Raw genomic sequence first — 20,265 nt, 5'->3', positions numbered from 1 at the left:
TAGCGTCATTAAATATAACAGGAGAAAGCGATTTTGTCTGTTCAGCTTTCTATACCCTCAGCAGCTGCTTGTATTGCATGCGTCAAGGTGATAGGTTTTTAAAAAAAAAAAAGAAAAAATGCTTGGGATTTTGAACATGTGCCTGCAGTAACGGCCGCTGTAGAAAATAGGTCAGCGAGTGTGTTTAGTCTGCTGAAAATTTCACATACGAAGAGGTCGCTGATAGAGAGATTTCAAAGCCGTTCAGACATTGATTTTTTTTTTCAATTGAAAATGTACTGCGTTGGGACAAATTGCTTGAGGGAGAAGCTTTTTGTGACGGCACTGGAGCAATCAACTGGAGTGGGGTTATCAAACGTTGAGGAATGCTTTGCTGTGGTGCAGCCGCTGGTCTAGTGGTTAAAGCTGTTGCACCAAACACTGTATCAACCTCAGCGTCGTGGGTTTGGGTCCCGCTGGAACGTCTCTCCTCACTCTCCAGACCCTTTTACTCTGAGCTTTCCTGTCGAATGAAGCCTAAAAATTGTGGATAGAAAAGGCAACTTTCATTCTCCATTCAGTCTCTCTTTTTTCTGATTAAGGCCTGGATACAGATATGTTTATGTGGATGCAACTTCAGCCCAGATTATTATATTATATTGTCAATATAGTTAATAAGGAACAGTAAGATTTCACCAAACTTTCTGTTGCAATTTGGGCATTGTTATAGATCAAAGCTAAGCCGCTGTGCTGCCCATAATAATCAATCCTACCAGCTGAGCTCGCCTGATGGCTCTACAAGACAAATAAAGAAAGTAGTTTGTTATTTGTAAAGACCAGGAGGAGCTCTTTTCCATCCGGCCTTGCCAACTCACCACACTTTCATTTTTGCGTAACAACTGTTTGGTTTGTGGCGAGGGTTAAACAAGAGGAATTCCTGGCACTCGTTTAACTTGGAGACGTGACTTAACAATCAGCTGAAGATAAACGACGGACACTCCTTATTGTGTCATTGTGTGCTCAAGGGATTCTTGGTCCAGCATTTTGTTGGCTGGTTTCCAGTCGGAGTCCTGGGTGAATTCCTAAGTCCCGTAAATGCAGATCCTTCACCTCAGATGCTGCTGCCCATATGTTTCAAAACAGCTGGTCTTTGCAGCATTATTATGACCATAAAAGTTATTAATGGCAAAAGCACGGTATGTTTTATATACTGATGAAAATTATTAAGAACAGAGTAAAAAAACACACACACACACACGCACACACACACGCACGCACGCACGCACACACGCACGCACGCACACACACACACATACACACACACAAATCTGCCAGACTTATACAGTGGTCTATTTCTCAAAATGTTCTCATTGACCTCCATTATAACTGTAATTTCATATATGTTCATGTAGGTTGTGTGGAGGGGATATACTGGCCTGAGTGGGATGTACTGTGGGTGTGTTAGGGCCAGTGCTGGGCAAGTTACTTTAAAACTGTAATATAATCTGTATTAGTAGTTGCAGCTATAAAAATGTAATATGTCCGTATTACACATTACTGTTTCAAAAATGTAGCTTACTTTGAATTGCTTTTGGCAAAATATAAACTGAAAGTAATGATTCCACTGAGCAAAACTGCAGATTTCCTTTTCCTTCTCTCTCCCCCATTCTCTCTGTTTTGTATTAATGACGTTTACTACACACAACTGCACATCTGAGACACCAGCGTCCATTATTTGGGGGGGAGTTGTATTGAGTTTAATTGTAATGACTAATATGTTCCAGTAATTTGTGTAAGTAATTTGTTATATTCCATTTTTGCAACTTGTTACTTTTGTAACACTGGGGTTGGGGATATGTATGTAAGTGTCTTCATATCCTCCTGTTTGAATATAAAATAGAATATTGTCTCAAAAAAATGCAGTTAGAAAGAGACTAAAAATAGTATTAATCAAACCACACACACACACACACAAACCTAAAGCATCAAATGACCACCAATTTACTGGATTAAAGAATCAGTTCATAATGGTCAGTCTTAGGCACCTCACATCCAAAAGAAACAAAAAGAAACCAACTACAAAGCTAGTTTACCTCTGAAGGCCATGTACATATTACGACACAAAATATTTACCTTAGAAGTCAAGTTTCATTTTAATTTGTTTAACAGAGTGAAAGACGTGGAAATCAACGAGTGTTTATATCTATTCAATTGCCCCTGGACAGCACAATGGTTATATTATATAATTTATGTATTACCTGGGCTAACTTTGTCAGGAGAGGGAGAATAAAGAGTGTAAGTCTTGCTCTATATAAATGAGCAGGGGATGCATTTTCCAGAAGCTGCTAACTCCATACCATCCTTGAAACTGCCCAGCTTTGCAAATTGTATTGTTCTATTATACAATCAACATATTGTCCGTTCTAACTTAGACCAGAGACAATGAAGTGTGTAGGTCCTTGTTAAAAGAGCAGAGGATGCATATGTTGTTAGGAGTAATGTCATGAGCAGGGCATGCAAGATTATATCACTACATGGCCTGAGAAGCAGAGAGTAGTCCAGTAGAGCAAAGGTTATTCAGAGGGAAATGTGTGAAATGTGGCATGTGTGATACTAAATTTTCTCTCTGTTCTGCCTCCATAGTCGTGTGGACAAGACAGGTGTCAAAAAAAGTAGCCTAGAGTGAGAAATGAACTCAACTGAGCTCCACTGATGGTGCTACAGCTTCCTCTTGTGGCAGTCTGAACCATACGCAGCTGGTCTTTTCCTAGAGTAAACATTCAATTCATTTCATTTCATTAATCTCATTTAAGCAGTCCTGGTTTGGTCTGGACTTTGAGAATCTATTGAACACACAAATATTCATACTTTCTCTTCTCACTCACTTTTTTGATCATTCCTCCGCCATTACTCGGGCAACAAAAACCTACAGTCTTCAAAAATGTGATTGATTCATGTAAATAACTTCCGAAAGATGTATGTCATAATCATACAGCCCAGTCATATCTAAAGTGAGTGTAAGTCAGAGTAAGGCGTGTGTGGGAGTGACCCGTGACTCAATGAAGGAGTCTGAAATACGCTATAAAAACTCTAAGGCAGGAGCAGACAAGTCATAGCAGTACAATACAACATGGATAAACCCAACACACTACGGGAAGGATTTTTGGTCAAACGGGTGAGACATTTAACTCATTTCTAAGCTTGGTTTGAGATGCTGTGACCAATATTTAACATTTGCTGTCTTTAGGGCCATCTTGTTCACAACTGGAAGGCGCGCTGGTTCACCCTGATGCCTGACAGACTGATGTATTATAAATATGACGGAGGCAGAAGGGACTCGAGCCAAAGAGGGAAAATATTGCTAAAAGGATGTCAGATCACGTGCCCCTTTCTGGAATATGAGAATCGACCGGTGAGTTTGTTTGCTTACAAATCTTGCAAATACGTAATGGTTAAGTGTATGCCAGTATTATGAGCCAAGCAAAGTGCTTTGTCTAAAAGCATGATTGATATATCATTGATTCTATTGAGATGATTATACATTTCATAAAACACAAGGCAGTGCTCGGCTTAGTTGCTGCACTTGTCATGGACTCAGTTCACACAAGAAAGTCAGACAGAACTTGGTATTTAAATTCTAACAAATTAAGGATAGAAATGAAGAGTTGATTTGAAAAAAGCAGATAAAACAAACTGAAAAAAAACATTTAAATTTGTCTTTACATAGCAGCGTATTGTCTATACCAGATCTGCTTTAGTGCAATAAAAGTACAAAGTCACACATTCTGAAAAAACAAAAAACAAACCAGAGACACCTGCAAATGAATTCTTCAATATAGACTAACTTTCTGTTCTTTGATGGTGTATATAAAACAATCTGAACATGTACAGCCATACTGTTAAAGATGGTTCACGTTTTCACATAAAGATAAAAAATCGATAGAATAGATTACACATTCTTGATGTGGTGGCTTTTTATCCTGAGGTTGCTTGTCAGACATCTAAACCAAACTCCTCCTATTAGATACACCATTTAATTTACACTGCAGGCCTTGCAGCTTTGTTTTCATAGCAGCAAACCATTTAAGTCCAGGCGTGTCCTTTCCTTTCACACTCATTGTACAGGCGTGATGTAACTATCCATCGCCTCAGGTCACTGTTTTGTCAAGACCTGAAATTCATCTATGAGGTACAATTTGTTTTTCCAACAATGTGGTTAAAACTTGTCTGTAGTACCAGTATGTCAATGGGAAACAAATAATTCCGTAATGGCAAGGGGCCCTATTAAAATATCCTGGTCACCTTACAATTGAAACGGATAATATTATAAACTATTATTATTTAGACATTTCTTTTTTTTTTTTTTCTTTTTTTTTTTATTGTGACAATTACAAAGAAAAGAAAACAAGAACAACAGACATTACAAAGAACAGACAACAGATCTCATGTGACATTAAACCAGAAAACTATTATTTTATTGACTATTATTTAGACATTTCAGCGCTGTTTTCACATGTACAGTAAATCTTATATTGATCAAGTGTTTCTCTTAATCATTATTTGCAGTTGGTTTTGAAGCTTGTGACAAAGACCGGCGTGGAGCACTTTCTGGAGGCCTGCTCAAGAGAGGAGAGGGACGTTTGGGCGGCGGACATTTTGGCTGCTGCGGAGTCGCTAAATTCAGAGGACAGTGGAATTGGGGAAAATTCTCCAGATCCAACGGACGTGGGATTCAACAATATCAATCTCAGGTATAAATATATATGAATAGACCAAGTTATTCATTGCAGTTTTGTAAGCAGCTCTATGATACTAACACTTGTACTCTTTCTGAAAGTAAAGTGCTGGACTCCATGTATGACGTCCACAGTGGGATAACAATGAGCAGCCACGTTCAGCAAGGAAACACCTACAGCAATTGCTTCTCAGGTAACAACGTGTACCAATAAATGATGGGATAGGCACAAGCTTCCTGCCAGAATGGTTATAAAGTTAAATTGCTCAACCACTTGTTCATAAAGTTTTCCGCACAGACAAGTTAGGATCAAAATGGGACCATTCAAAATATGGAATATTATGTTTAGAGTTGTCTATGTAAGGCAATAGTCGAATTTTTGTATGTCATTTGAAACACATCATTTGTAATAGTAATAGAATAAAAGAAGAACCCGTACATAGGTCTGTATTCATAATATTTGCCTCAACTGTAACCTACCTCAGGCCCAAAGTAGCCAACAACTGTCTTGGACGCTTAGGAATAATAATGTTGACTATAAGCATTTCAATCATCTTCATACTTCGTCCTGTTCCTCCCTCACATTGCAGGCTCTGCGGTGGTGGACTGGCTGGTGTTCATGCAGTTCTCCCTGACCCGTGTGGAGGCGGCGACTCTGGCCTCTGCTCTGCTGGAGGAGGGCTTTCTGCGGACCGTGGGGCTGAGGAGTTGTGAGGCGCTCAGGACGGCTGGGCCCAGTCAGCAGCTTATCGATGACTCTACTGCCCTCTACAGCTTTGTAAGTAGCACACTGTAAACTACATAGTGAAATTACTCAATCTTAATCTAGAATCGTAGAATAGGTTATCAAAGACGTCCACTGGACTGGGTTGATGATTTGAGATCATTGCACCTCTCTTCCCTTCTCTTATGAAAATGAAGAAAACTCTACAATTACGAATGTGCGAAAATCTGGCAAATATCTTGACAATAGATAAAAGTGAAGAATACTGAAAAGAAAAAAGAAAATGTATGTTGCATTACATAGCATCCCAGTAGGAACTGATAATGTAATAACGGCCAATAACCTAATAACACTGTTGTGCCAATAATGTAATAACAGCCAATAACGTAATAACACTGTTGTACCAATAACGTAATAACACTGTTGTACCAATAACGTAATAGCAGCTAATAATGTAATAGTACTGTTGTGCCAATAGCGTAATAACGGCCAATAATGTAATAAAACTGTTGTGCCACTAATGTAATAACACTGTTGTGCCAATAACGTAATAACGCTGTTGTGCCAATAACGTAATAACACTGTTGTGCCAATAACGTAATAACGCTGTTGTGCCAATAACGTAATAACGCTGTTGTGCCAATAACGTAATAACGCTGTTGTGCCAATAACGTAATAACGCTGTTGTACCAATAACGTAATAACGCTGTTGTACCAATAACGTAATAACGCTGTTGTACCAATAACGTAATAACGCTGTTGTACCGATAACGTAATAACGCTGTTGTACCAATAACGTAATAACGCTGTTGTACCGATAACGTAATAACGCTGTTGTACCAATAACGTAATAACGCTGTTGTACCAATAACGTAATAACGCTGTTGTACCAATAACGTAATAACGCTGTTGTGCCAATAACGTAATAACGCTGTTGTGCCAACCGGCATTGTCTGAATTAATTATATTTATGAACCATTTTTATCTTTAATTATTATCATAATTATAGCTATAACATTATTGGCACAGCAGTTCTGTCACGTTAATGGTCTGTTATTACGTTTTTGGCTTATTACATTTTGAAGCTGGACAAATTTAGTACGTTATCAGCCGTTATTACGTTAACAGTTCCTTCAAGCCCTTTTGCTGAACAATGTGGCAGATTTTTACTGTTCCTGTTGTTGTCTCAGTGCGACAGCCTGAAGAAGCGCGGCAGTGTGAAGGCCGAGACCTCTCTGTCTGCATTGGAGCTCAGAGGGAAAGTGGTGAAGAGAGGATATCTGCTCAAACAGGTAAAATGCATGAAGCACTCAAACCCTGAGCTCAAGCAAAACACTATTACACAATGCTGGAACTAATGCTACTGCGATTACAACTAGTCTACAACCATTACAATTACTCCCACATGTCTAGTTGAGATTTCACAACATGATATACTAAATGCTCGCAGACAATAGAGTTTGTTGCTTGGTAACACTTAATTTTGCAGCACAGTAATAACAGGGTATTAGAATGGATATACCGTGGTACCTAAAAGTGTATTGAAATTGTAATTACATAGAAACAGAACATACAACTTCATACAATTTCTTTCATGGTAATATCATTTATAATCCTTACTCTTTAACTCCCAATAAAAAGACAGAAACAAGGTGAGTATTTTCTTAATGACATGGAAACAAAGCTGCAAAATCCTGTATCCCCTGGTATTTCTTATAACCATGCTATTTCCATTCTATTACAATGTTACTGTGCTGGTAAGAAAAGACCGACCCAAACCTGAGACTGCGGAATCGTTTTTTGTTCGCTTAAACTAATAGTTGCATCCTTTTCACCAGGGACACAGACGCAAAAACTGGAAAGTTCGACTATTTGTGCTGCGTACAGAGCCAGCGTTTCTCCACTACTTCGACCCCACCAGGGTAAGGCTCAGTGATGCTCATGCTAATACCGTCAGTGTTTGTTTTGACTGTTGCTGTGCTTTTGATAATTGCCGGTAAGTGTTTTATGTTTTGTGAGTAAGTCTGAGCCACTTCCTGTCCTTAGGATGACATCAGTCCCGTTGGAGGATTCTCACTCAGGGGCTGCTTGGTATCTGCGCTGAAAGACAACGGAGTGCCCTCAGGTGAGGAACCAGTTTGGAGACGAACATAAAGGACTCTCTCCTACTTCCACAATCCCAAAACCTGTTTCCAAATGAAAACCTGATTAGTGCGAGTGCAGGCCCACAGTAGAGACTGAATTCTGGAGGTTTTTGCTTTCAGATAAGGGATGGCATGTGCACATACGCCTACAGTATAGTGACACTTGTGTTTGTGTTCTCATAAACAGCCAGTTTAGGTGTAGTTACAGTGCCATTAAAAGTAGGGATGAGTACGACAACGATACCTTTTTGGATACCTTAACTAACATATTTGTATCTAAAACCATAAAACAGAACAATAATGTTTGTTTATTAAAAAAAAAAGCTAATTTTCTTTTAAATTTCTAAAATGTATTTCAGCTAAAGCAACCACATAGCCTTCAGTGCTGTCCCTGAACCCAACAGGCCTATAAACTTGGTATCTAAAGAAAAATCAATACATTTCGTTACCTGTTTTCTGTACCTTTTTAGGACACCCTAACAACTTTTTGACAAAGGCCAACAACTTCAAAACATATATTTCAAAGCTGAGGCCATTGAAATGTTAGCTCTTATGTATTTTAGTAAGACATTTGTGGATTACCTCCTCGACACTGGGTAATAACGAATGCAAAAATGAAAATGAAAAATATTAACTTACTTCTTGGGGCAAGCAACAGACCATAGGAATAGCAAAAGAGCAAACAAACGTGATCTTTTTTTTTAGTCAATTGTTTACTTTTTTCTTTTAGGTGTGAAAGGAAACGTTCAAGGAAACCTGTTTACAATCATTACGCAGTCGGACACACGTTACTTCATCCAGGCCCCGACGCAGGAGCAGAAAATGGACTGGATCGACGCCATCAGGGAACAGACATAATGTGTGACATAGTGAGCCATGAAGAAAGTGTCCATCCAATGTAGCACTGTCTATATTTATGTATTTATGTGCCAGAATGTCTTTGCACTTTCTGATACTTTGGAAAATATTTGTAGCATCTTGCAATAAGTTTGATCTTTTTGTAATACATTTTGTTGTTTAATTATTATTCTGTATACAAACAAATGAAAATGTTGAAAGCAGTGCTCTAATAATATAGTACTGCCAAAAGTGTACTATATGTATTTTATTATCTTTTTGCTTCTTCGCAAACAGCACATCTTTGGTCCTTCCGCACTTTCTTGTATTAATATTACTAGGTAAATCAAGTAGGAACATCAAGTACTTATTTGCGTCTCCAGAAAATTGCTCAAAAACACATGCAATTTGTATTCAAGTTCAGACCCGCGGAGCCAGAAGGAGGTATTTTTCTGTCGTCAAACTTTTAAGTGTTTCTCTAATGTTGTCAGCGGCGCTCCCAGTGCTGACTCAGGCCTCTGTCTCAGCCACTTCAGATCAAAAACCCCAAAGTGACTAAGTTAGATATGACGCAATGAGTCGGCCAGCATGATTCTGTAACATACTTAACAGGAATGCCCAGACATAGACAAATAGACTGTCTAATAAACACCTAACAATAAGCATTCAGAAAAGTACCAACCAAAGTAATTTATTGCGGTGAAACATGAAACATTCACGTACAAAGTGCTTTGAAGGAAAATCAAGTATTTGTTTAGCTTAGAGCTTAAAACTGTACAAAACAAACAATGTTGTAAAGTATATTTAGTTCATGATTAAAAATATTACAATTAAGAAAACTCAAAAGTCACTGTGTGTAAATGGCATGCACTATTGTAGGCTACTTTACATGATTACACCTGTTACAGTACTGCGCTGAGCTCACACACAATCCCAATACAATCACATTCAGTTTAATTAAGAGGATTACGTGCTTTAGTAAACAATCAAGTCTCTATTGATAGTCCCCAACTGTGGACAGGACATTCATATCAGATTTCAGATTTTCTTCATAAGTCCAGAAAGAGGCTCCTTTTAAAGAAGTCATTATCAATGCAAATAATCAGTCATTAGTGTATTTCCGAGATTAGATGATCCGGACAGACACAAAGACAAAAATACCAGGGTGTAAAATATGCCACAAGTTGCCCCTCTAAACTTCCTACAACGAAAGGGCTGGTACTTCTCTCTGTTTCTGAATACAAGCCATCTCCAGGAAAATACACAAATATGAATAAAAATGTAAACTGTTATTTTAGCCTTTTGCAAAGTTGTCTAAAACGTTACTGACCAGCCCATTTGGTCGGTAACTTTACTTCAAGCTCTTCAGCAGTGAACCTATTGAAGGCACTTGTACTTGACATTTAGAGGCAGGTGTAATTCTGTCGAGAACAAGAAAACCCATCTTTGTCGTGGGTTGATTTGTTCGTAGCGCTAATCTAAATACACACACAGTTAATCATCTGCTCTGTTAGGCCACCTTCGTCAGCTGCAAGTCTCCGAACACTCGTAGAGAGGTGAGAGAGGCCAGGGGACGGAAACGGTGAGAGAAACCACACAGGGGCTGCCCATCCACCAGGATACGGAACTGCTGGTGCTCACACACTATCTCCATCTGAAATGAACAAAAATAGACGATAAGTCAACATGAATTACCTGAAATTATCTATAAAAAATAAAAAATCTTTCAAATTGTGTCCAAACTAGCCCTAATAAATGACTATGAGGACCAAAACAAGGCTAAAATTGAACTTGGAAAATCGTGACAGTTTTAGACTGCTTTAGATAAAGAAAGCGTAAATCTCAGTAAGATGGAAGACTGTATTGTGTAATATTGTGCCTTCTAGCGATGTGGATATTGCATCATCGAAGATTTCTATAACCATAACTTGACGATATACTGTGTGACCTTTTCTTAACTCGAGCCTCTCCATTTATCCAGTTTTGAAATATGTAAAAGCGCACATGCTTAAAAGAAAAACAAAAAACCAAGGCACTCCTCTACATTATAATTCTCTATTTACATTTAAAAAGCCCAGCACAATAAAGGCTTTTTTCCTGCTTTTTTTGTTTTTTCTTTTGAGTCTTAGTTCCCCAAACACCAAAGAGCACCTTCCCCCCAATTACTAATTCTATCATTGACTTCCTGAGCACCTGTCTAGTTTTTTTCCTTGTGCACATGCTTAACTTCTAAAATCGTGCTTTACAAAATCTATATTTTTATTCTGCCTAAAATTTCAATATGTTCGAATCGTACATGACTAATGAATCCTTATCAACACATGATGAAAGAAGTGAGAACTTCCTGTATGAACTCTCACCCTTCATACAAATGATTGATAATGATAAACCATCTGAATATTGCTCTAGTAAGCCGTTAGTCAGTAATGCATTTGAGGACCAAGTAAGTTTATTTAACACAATTAACCTAACATATTCAGGAGTTCCTTTTCTATTGAGTCTTGACAATGTACATCTAACAATAATAAAGTCAGTGACACCTTTTGAAGTTTGTTAACAGTGAATGTTATCTGTTTGCTTATGTCTAATTCAGGTCACGTCTATGAATAACTGGTCATAATGTGTCATACACATGGTTACCTCTCACAGCAATAAACAGCTTTAATTACTTACTGTATGTGATGCAATGTCTCTTTATTTAGTATATGCAGCTCAATTTTAAATACATAAAATCAAATAATTAATTTAGCTAATTTGAAAACCTGGCTGTTGCATACCTTGAAAGCCTCTCCGGCGGCGAAGGGGAAGAAGGACAGGTTGTTTTCGGCGGGACCCCACTTCCCGCCGAGCCGAGCGTTTCTCTGGATCGCCTTTTCCTTAAAAGTGATCTTCAGCTGCAGGCCCACGTCGCCCTCTGCCCCCTCCTCCTCCTCCGGCGGCTGACTGGACACCACCACCTCCATGCTGCGCACAGGACAACATAACACGGGTCAAAGTGATGCACAGGTACACTTTTACCTGTGGCTAGCACAAACTTAAAGAGGGAAGGGTGACATCTTCTGGCCAATAACAGTGGAGTGTTCAAGGCCAATGTGGAAATGAAGAGACACTGCCATCTCGGCCTTATGACATTTGTAGTGAAATAAATAAATGACTGAATTGGCAATAATAACTTGGGCCCCCAAATATATCACCATGTTATAAATAATTGAATGGGCAATAATAATAAAAGTTATCAATATGACACGAAATCCAAACTGCAAAAAACACAATACAAAATCACTGGTTCTTTCCTGGCGTTTTTGCTATATATTCAAGAAAGTTCTCAAATATCACAATTGTTTTTTCATATCCTGCAGCCATGACTTTCTGTTCAATGTTGTCAAAACACATCCAATTATAACTTTGTGTCATTACCATTACGGTTCATGGTCATCAAGTAGAACTATTTATGGGCGTCACACAACCCAAATATACAGATGTGATTTCATGGGATTTTCATCTCTCCCATGACACACTCACGAAACAACCTATAATTAGAACACACACTGACTCTAGACATTTTTTTCCAGAAAAGGCAGGAGCATAAACTGTGACCTATACAGTGTCAACACAACACAGAGGGACACACAGCACTTAGTTTAATTGACTTCTGTGTGGGCAGTACTAGCCAAGGCCATGTGCAACAGACAGTGGCCAGAATACATAATGCATGAGGGCGCGTGTTCATAGTGAAACGTAATCCAGAACTTACCTCTGAGGTTTTGTGTTGACTATTCCCATCACAACCAGTTTCATTGAAGGCCGCAGTCCACCCTTTATCGCCCCGGTGTAGCCCTCCTGTAACAATGGAGACGTGTGCGCATTGTAATATGACCCCGGGGGACACGCAGTAACAACAACAATTTATCAGCACAGAAAGGGACAGTTCAAACCTTACGCAGTATAAATACACGGTGAAAGTTAAGTCATCGACAGGAACAATGGCTTTATTAACCCTGGATGCTACTACAGGCAACCAGTGACTCAGCGGCGGCGGAGATGCTAACTCAAAAACAACGCGCTTGAATTCAAAGTCGAGCGTCTTATGAAGATTAAAACATAAAGTGTAGACACGTACATTCTCGCTGTTGTCCTTGTCCTTTTCATCCATCAGACTGGAGGGCGTGATGCAGGATCTGTGCAGGGAATGGTGCTCAGGATGTGTTTGTGTGTGCCGCTGAGAGAGAGAAAGGACCGCCCTATGTGAAACCCGCCCGCCTGCAACGGGTTACCATGGAAACAGGCTCCACTCTGCTGCTGCTGCTGCTGCTGCTGCTGCTGAGGGCGAGGAGGGGGACTGAGAGAAGCAGGGAGAAATTTGGCAACTAGTGATGTCATTTTGCATTTAATTGATATTGCCAGGGCTTTTTTGTTCACTGCAGAGTCTCCCAACGATTTTCCCTTTTGTCGTGATAAGAAATGATGAAACACAATGACAGTTCACCAGCACCAGCAGCCAAAATTATTGATATCATACTTCAACACTTTGACTTGAGTTTAAATAGCCGTCTGAGTCTATTAACACTTTACTATACATTTACATAAACGCTTGGAGAGTGTCTTCAGAACAAAAAGAAAAATGCATCTAAAATTTGACTTCACTTGACACTTAAGTAGAAATAATGTACGCCAGTGCTGTTCAAATCCATACTGCATTGTTTTCTTAGCTTCTATTTGATTTAATTTATGGAATTTTTAACGTAAAAAAAACCCAAAACAAAAACAAAACTTGTATTAGTGCCTAAAGGTGCATTATGCAACTTTTATGTGTATTTCTTTATATTTATGCGTGTTTTACCTTTCAGTGTCTCCGCAGTCTTTATTATGCCTTTTACTTTCCATCACAGTGGCCTCTATGCTTTTGTTTTTCATGTTTCTGGTAGGTTTCACTGCCCCCCCCATAATCAATCAATATTTATTTATAGCACCTTAACAACATCTGTACATATACTGTATGATTTCTCTCTCTCTACAATGAACATGCATAAGTAACTTCTTAAAGCACTAGTTTAAAAAAAATAACACATTTGTGAAAAACCAAAAAAAAGTTTAACATAATGAGCCCAATTTGAGCCCCGTGGCCCTCGATCAAGGAAGAACCTTTGCTACTGGCCAGACTGGACACATTTAAAAGGGGGTCTGGGGGTCCTCCCACAGAGATCTTTTTTTTATTTTAATGGTGCAATATAGACCTGGTTTATTCTCGGGTAAAAATAAAAAAATCTGATAAATGTGAGGGAGTCTTTTTAATATTTTATTTATTGATTTATTTGACAGGGACATTGCAAGTCAACATAGTACAAAACAGGCTTGTTACTGATGCGATGCAAAAAGAGTTTATAGCTAGTGCTAATTTTCAACTCCAGTCCCTGGTTGGGCCTTTCTACACTACATTAACATTTTCAATTTTATCTTAAAAACTTAACTATAAACACTATATAAATCATTTACACACACAAACTCAGTGCTATTTACAAATGCAAAGAGAGAGGGAACTAGTTTACAGCCCGCACTGAGCACACATTTTTCTCCTTATGCCCTTCAACCTGCTGGGCCCCTGGGTTTAGCCCCTGTAAGCCCCCTCATAAATCCGGCCTTGCTGATGATGGACCAAACTGTTGATCATGGACTGAGACCACCGGGATGAGAAGTAAAGGCACCACGATAACCATCCATTGGGGGTCACTAAAAGAAATTACGCACAAATATAATGTCTTTTTCTGCACAAAAGTTGCCTAATGCACCTTTAATTGGCCTTTTAGTGACCCAGCGGCGGTGTGGGGTTAGCACGGTGCCTTTACATTCTATCACAGTGGCCTCTATACAAAATAATACATAATCAGCCATAATGTAAATAGTAGAAAACAAACAAACAATAACAAGATGACTACAGAAGACAGGATTTTAATTATTGTGCGCTGTTTTCTCTGAGGCTGGAAAATGCCACCCTGATCTGGCAACCTTGGCTGTATGACAAATGTGGAGCGCTCCGTGGATGAAGGCTGCCAGTGCCGAGCGACGCGTTAGCTTGAAGTAGCTACAAATCTGGTAAGATTTAACGAGATTAACTTTGCTGGTGCTAGACTTGTAATAGATAGACAGACGTTTTTGCGTCGGTACCCACGTGTCCTGTTTTAACTCGCCCGGTTAAAGCAATTCACCACACAGACGGACCGTACACTTGTTCCACAGGGAGTGTCCCGCTATGCAGCCGGCTCTTAAATAACTCCAATACACATATGCAGAAGAAACGCATCACAAATCTTTCTATTGTATTACAAGGATGAACGTGATTATGAATGCCAGAGTCGTAATAAACGTGAACAATGTGTGTCTGGGACGCATTGGACTCCACTGGACGCTATTATGTCAAACTAGCCAATTAACAAATGGGAAAATATGATCAGGTTTTGCCATTATGTAAACATGACAAACAGAAACAATACACTCGGGGTTTAAATATGAAGCATGCCCAGACGTGTCTATAGTATGCATACAATGTTTAAAATGGACTGCATGATGTATGAATAAATTGTCTGCATGAATGAGATTTTTCTCTGCATGCCATGACACAGGGATGACAGTCGCTCCTCACATAAACGCTGCAAATACCTAAGAAAGAGCGGCTGTTTGCGAATTAAGACTATAAAATATAAAGATTTCACTCACAAAGGCATGTGGTGCTTTCAGAATGGAGTTGAAATGCAAAAGCAATTGGTTTAAGACATAGTTTCACACTTTAGTATACAATATTATCCAGTAGAAATGCTTAATGTAACAAAAAATGTAGGACCATTGAGACAAACCCTTTTGGATTTCTCCTCTTTGGGATTGATAAAGAAATGTGTTGTGTTTTTTTATCTCGTGGGTAAAAAATAGCTGAAGATATTGTATTCGCTGACACTGCAGTTTGTACATTTTGCTCCCAGCATGAATTTAACAGAAGATTTGGGGACTTACCAGACCTGTTTCTCTTCAGCGTGTGCATAAACTAGTCATAAATGAGCTGCAGTATAGTCTCATTGGCCTCTCAGTGGCAGCAGAGTGCAAGGTAGTGGATCCTAAACCCCCTGTGCAGCACTTGCAATGGTGCCCTCAATATTCATCAGTATAAAGATCTAGGGATGTATAGTTATGGTTACATTTATTGTTATGCAACCTTTATTAATAATCACTTTATTGAATTTCAGAATCCACAACCAACCTATTTGTTATGCTCTGCAGGTTGGCTCTTTTTCATTGATTCACATTGACTCACAGTTTTAGCATTTAATAATCAGTAAAGAAAAATACTGCAGAGCTGTGTTGGTGAACAAACAATGAAAGAGAGAATGCATTAATGCATTCATTCCTAACTTTACTATCACAATTCCTCACAGGGATGAGTTTACAGGTGAAACTCGGAAAATTAGAATATCATGCAAAATTTCATTTATTTCTGTAATTAAACTTAAAAGTGAGTCTATATCATAATATATGATATGCACTCAGCAAAGTGACATATGTTAAGCCTTTGTTGTAATTTTGATGATTATTGCTGACAGAACCATAATAATTATAACAAATAAAGGCTATAAATTTCTCACTTTGCATGTGATGAGTCTATCATATATTAGTTTCACAGTTGATGTTGAATAACAGAAATGAATGCAGTTGTTAACGATAATTTTCTGAGTTTTACTTTCATGTCACAACTTTACAGGAGAAATATAGTCAAAGTGATGCAATCAGCTGTTTCACAATCAATAAAAAGGCTTTATAATTATATTTTCCCATAAATGTCTAAGTGGAAATAATTAGATCTCATTCCATGACTATAAAAAAGAGATATGAGGCATATTGTTTGCATCAGGACTGGAGCAGTGATGACTAAGCCCTGAACAATATGGATTTTCAGGGACTGATACCGATATGAAGGGAGTCGGTCTTGCCGATAGCCGATATAAAGGCCGATATTTTAAGTAATTCCATTTGATGTTTTTTAAATCTGTCAAATAGCCTAAAGTTAAGTATTTATTATTATAGTGAAGGTTTCTATCATAGAAATATATAGAAATATCGGTCGACGGATGTGGGGATTACAGATGGAAATTAGCATAGTGCTAAATCTGGTGCAGCCATATTTTTAATGTAACTGCACACATCTCTTTCAATAAACTAAACTACTAAACAATTATCGGGTATTTTGATTGGCCGATGCCGGTATGCACCACTGATATTGTTGCCCAATTTTAGAACTGTCTATAATCCTGTGTATGAAGCTTCTAAATGTGTCAGTGTTGAACTGTGACAGCAGGGGGCGCTGTATAATTATGTTTAGTAGTTACTTCAGAGGGAGTTTATTTGAAAGACAAAAATCAGTAGATGCCAAAACAAAAAACAGTAAGTCTCTATCTCTTATGGTTACGAAATTATGCGCAAATGTTTATAAACTACAATATGTAAAATATTACTACCTAGTAATAAGCCATCTTGTTTATGTGTTTAATAATGATAGTTTTTGTAGTATTTGTACTGTTGGCCATCATTAAAGTGGACTTACAATAGGTTATCTATCCTCTGGTTTAACATAAGCTTTTTCTTTCAAATGCAGAATGATTTCAAGTCTGCTGGGTGAGTTGCATCAGCCCTTTTTTGGTGCATTATTGAAATCTAATTGTGAGGTTTAGTCCCTTTCCTGAAAATGTGGTATCTAAAAGCTCTGCCGCTCTAAACCCAGGCACATCTGCCTCGAGCCCAAAAAGTTGACAACACAGAAATGTTGAGAGAAAAACCTGACAGTGCAGTTAGCTCAATCTGGCTGATAAAGGAGCGCTAATCCCAGCTCTGTAATTGGGCACAACACCGGCCTGACAAATGCTTTATATCCTGTTGCACATCGCCAGACGGATTTCTATGTGCTATAAATTAGACACAAGAGCAGTGGATGGTTTTATAGTCCACACGCCTGCCAGTTAATAAATAGGATATAAAGTCAAGTTTCATTGAAAGTGGTGTGAAGCACTTTGTGATTTTATCGGTGAAAGTTTCTATATAAATAAATCTTCTTCAAAGGAGATTCAAAAGAGGATTGTGGAATTGTTGTTTAAACCTAAAAAATGTCATGTTTGCTTTAATTCTGGTGGCTACAGTATGACAGATGACATTGAGTGATTGAAACATGTGTTGCATTTGATGGAAAAAACAAAACTTAGATCACAAAAGTTTGCAAAGAATCAATAAAACTTTCAGTAATGTTTTCTATACATTGCTAATCAGTCCTACTGTCAGGCAATTTACTCTTACTACTTACTCACTTACTTACTATCAGTGTTAGGCAAGTTACTTAAAACATGTAATATATTCTATATTAGTGATTACAGCTTTAAAAATGTAATATGTTTGTATCACATATCGCAAAATATAAACTGAAAACAGTAATAACGCCACTGAGCAAAAGTACTGTCAGAGATTTAATTTTCCTTCACAAACCCCATTCTCTCGTGATTTGTTTTGACAACATTAACTTCACACAACTGCAAATCTTATACACCAGTGTCCAACTTGATCTGGTGCTGCATTTAATTTGGAGGGAGTTTGGAATTTTTTCATTCATACATTTAAATGCTCTTGCAACTCAAGTTACTTGAAATGTAATGACTAATATATTCCCGTATTGTGTGTAAGTAATACGTTTTATTCCTTAGTTCCCAAAAAAAAGTAATGTGTTTTTGTAACTCGTAACTTTTGTAATATGTTACCCCCAACACTGCTTACTATCTCTGCAGATTTTTGTAATTTAGCTCTTTTGGTATGGAAATATGTCTGCTGTGCTGATTGTTTTGGAATCCAAAAAGCAAGCCTTTGTGCAAGACACAGTCAATCTTTAGGTTTCATGTGCATTAAACTACACCAAGCAATTCTGATGATTTATTGCACTCAATGGGGTCGATGTATAACACCGCCTTGAATGGAAAGCTACACTGTTGATGCTGCACCTCACTGACAGCGAGCTTTAGGACCCTGCAGCGCGGGCCTGGCCTCCCTCTCTTCCCTTTTTTGCAGATGCCAGACACTAGCGCAGGCACAGTCACTCAGCTGATGCTCTCCCCAATGCTCCCAAACCTGCCTCCTCTCCTCTCCATATGTCCATTCCTCCGCGGGACTCTAACCTTAACACAGTCCTGTTCCTTTCTAGACTAACGGTTCAGGTGTAGGATTTGACCAGGATTACAAGATCAGGCATGGTTCATTTGTGTTTTCGATAGGAGGCATCACTAATAGTTCGTCCACCCCTTGTCCCCGTAACCTACTGCTCTAGACACAAGTAGCAGCATGTCTTTGAGTAGAAGAACTGCCTCTAGCCGGGTAAGTTATACATTTTTGGTTGATTTCCATAATCCGTAATCCCATTTGCTGCTTCATCCTTGTGTGATTCGGCATGTCTTTGTTTGGCTTAGGGATGCTCAGCGTGGTACCGTTGTGATGTTGGGACGTCTAGAGGGCTAAAAGGTGACACGCGGTAGCCTCGAAATAGTCTCTTATCGTCCCCTATAGCCACAGCGTGTCCCAGAGCACTTCCCCTTTCAAATCAGTCACTGAATCTTGACGTGCTTTTACAGGAAAGGATGACATCAGGGTGACAGCTGTGTTTTTTTTTATGGATAGACTGCCATAAAATGTTATAACGCCAGTCGCAATATGCTGTGGTAAACTGATGTTTGACAAAGATATGTGGAATTACTTTATGATATAGTGCCAACTCAATGAAAGTAACCCTTTGGAAAAAAAACAATCTAAGGCAAGGCTTGGTATGTTTATCTGTAGAGTTGGTACACAAAGTCATCTGGTGCTTAAATCATAGTTAAGAATCATAGATAAAGTAAGAGTGTGGATAAAGTGCTTTCAGTTTTCACAGCTAAGTAGATTAGACCAGGACTGACCCAGGTGTGGACTAGATCTAAAGAAGGTCTAAGCCAGATCAGGATTGAGCCTGAATTAAGCTATAGACACCAAGACTAGATCTGGACCAAGCCAAGTCTTCACTAAGTCTATGTATAAACTAGCGCTATATAAAATGTAATTCATAAACATCCTAATTTGACCAGAGCTAAACCAAGACCTAGTAAATCTAGTTCATCTGCACTCTAATCGGTTTGCTTTGGAAATTGAGAGTGAGTCTGTCAATCCAATGCACATTTATTTTTCCTTAGTTTATTTGGCTATTGCTGTGGTCAATATCACAGCTATAAATTTCACTCCAGTTTTACCGTTTAACCCCTGTAGTTCATAAGAAATATCCTACGTCATGATGAAATAGACTTTTGGCTGGTTACATCATATTATTGTCGTTTGTCGTGTGGTTTCCTTTTGAGAGCTGTGTGTGTTGTAAGAGTAGAGTGTCACTAAATAATTGAGCTCGTCCTCTCTTCAGCACATGGCGAACAACAGGTCAGACTCAGAGCTATGACGAGGCGTCCAGTACTTCGCTTGTAACAGGGAACATCATAACTTTATTTGTTAAAGGGCTTTTAACCACTTTATAATGTTGTTTCAACGTCCAAATATACCTGGGATGGTTTTTATGTCATTGCTATGTTTCAATGATCCTGCAAATGACTGCCGCTCTAAAACACCTTCGATTGACTCTTTCTTATTATGTCAGTACTCAAATTGTCTTTGCTGCACAGTTGAGGATGTTTGACTGTAGTCTTGCATGGTATTCTACTGTAATAAAACATGAGCTAAAGCTTCCAAAGTAGTTAAAAAAAACCTTAATAAAGCATTAATAAGAATAAGAAAGTTCTTTAGCGGCCTTTGTGTCT

At 38.5% G+C, this 20,265-nt stretch overlaps 3 protein-coding genes across 6 annotated transcripts in view; 2 read left to right on the top strand and 1 right to left on the bottom strand.

Annotated features, from left to right (window-relative positions):
- Window positions 1–3,084: 3,084 nt before the first annotated feature.
- Window positions 3,085–8,440, top strand: plek2 (pleckstrin 2; the record flags this gene model as incomplete). The annotated part of the gene is made up of 9 exons (XM_079573869.1): window positions 3,085–3,154; window positions 3,227–3,391; window positions 4,546–4,730; window positions 4,817–4,908; window positions 5,305–5,492; window positions 6,629–6,730; window positions 7,277–7,360; window positions 7,485–7,563; window positions 8,313–8,440. Exons 1-9 carry the CDS (start codon window positions 3,110–3,112, stop codon window positions 8,438–8,440), a joined length of 1,068 nt encoding a protein of 355 aa, XP_079429995.1. The 5' UTR covers window positions 3,085–3,109.
- A 1,080-nt stretch (window positions 8,441–9,520) lies between these two features.
- Window positions 9,521–12,685, bottom strand: LOC306976433 (galectin-related protein B). The gene is made up of 4 exons (XM_079574362.1): window positions 12,540–12,685; window positions 12,174–12,259; window positions 11,197–11,383; window positions 9,521–10,073 (listed from the first exon to the last, which is right to left on the bottom strand). The coding sequence occupies exons 1-4, from the start codon at window positions 12,570–12,572 to the stop codon at window positions 9,930–9,932; spliced, it is 450 nt and encodes a 149-aa protein (XP_079430488.1). The 5' UTR covers window positions 12,573–12,685; the 3' UTR covers window positions 9,521–9,929.
- A 1,727-nt stretch (window positions 12,686–14,412) lies between these two features.
- Window positions 14,413–20,265, top strand: part of LOC306976432 (dynactin subunit 1-like) — a 37,909-nt gene continuing 32,056 nt past the window's right edge. For 2 of the 4 annotated variants that reach the window (XM_079574360.1, XM_079574359.1), the window contains exon 1: window positions 18,529–18,808. In XM_079574360.1, the coding sequence (XP_079430486.1) occupies window positions 18,776–18,808 (33 nt within the window). In that variant the 5' untranslated portion in view covers window positions 18,529–18,775. Of the gene's footprint in view, window positions 14,510–18,527; window positions 18,809–20,265 lie in introns of those variants that run through there. The other 2 variants (XM_079574361.1, XM_079574358.1) reach the window with 2 other exon arrangements.

Source organism: Gobius niger, assembly GCF_951799975.1.
Source record: "Gobius niger genome assembly, chromosome: 16".
NCBI lineage: Eukaryota > Metazoa > Chordata > Actinopteri > Gobiiformes > Gobiidae > Gobius > Gobius niger.
The sequence above is the reverse complement of the archived record's forward strand: the minus strand, read 5'-3'. Positions and strand labels throughout refer to the sequence as shown.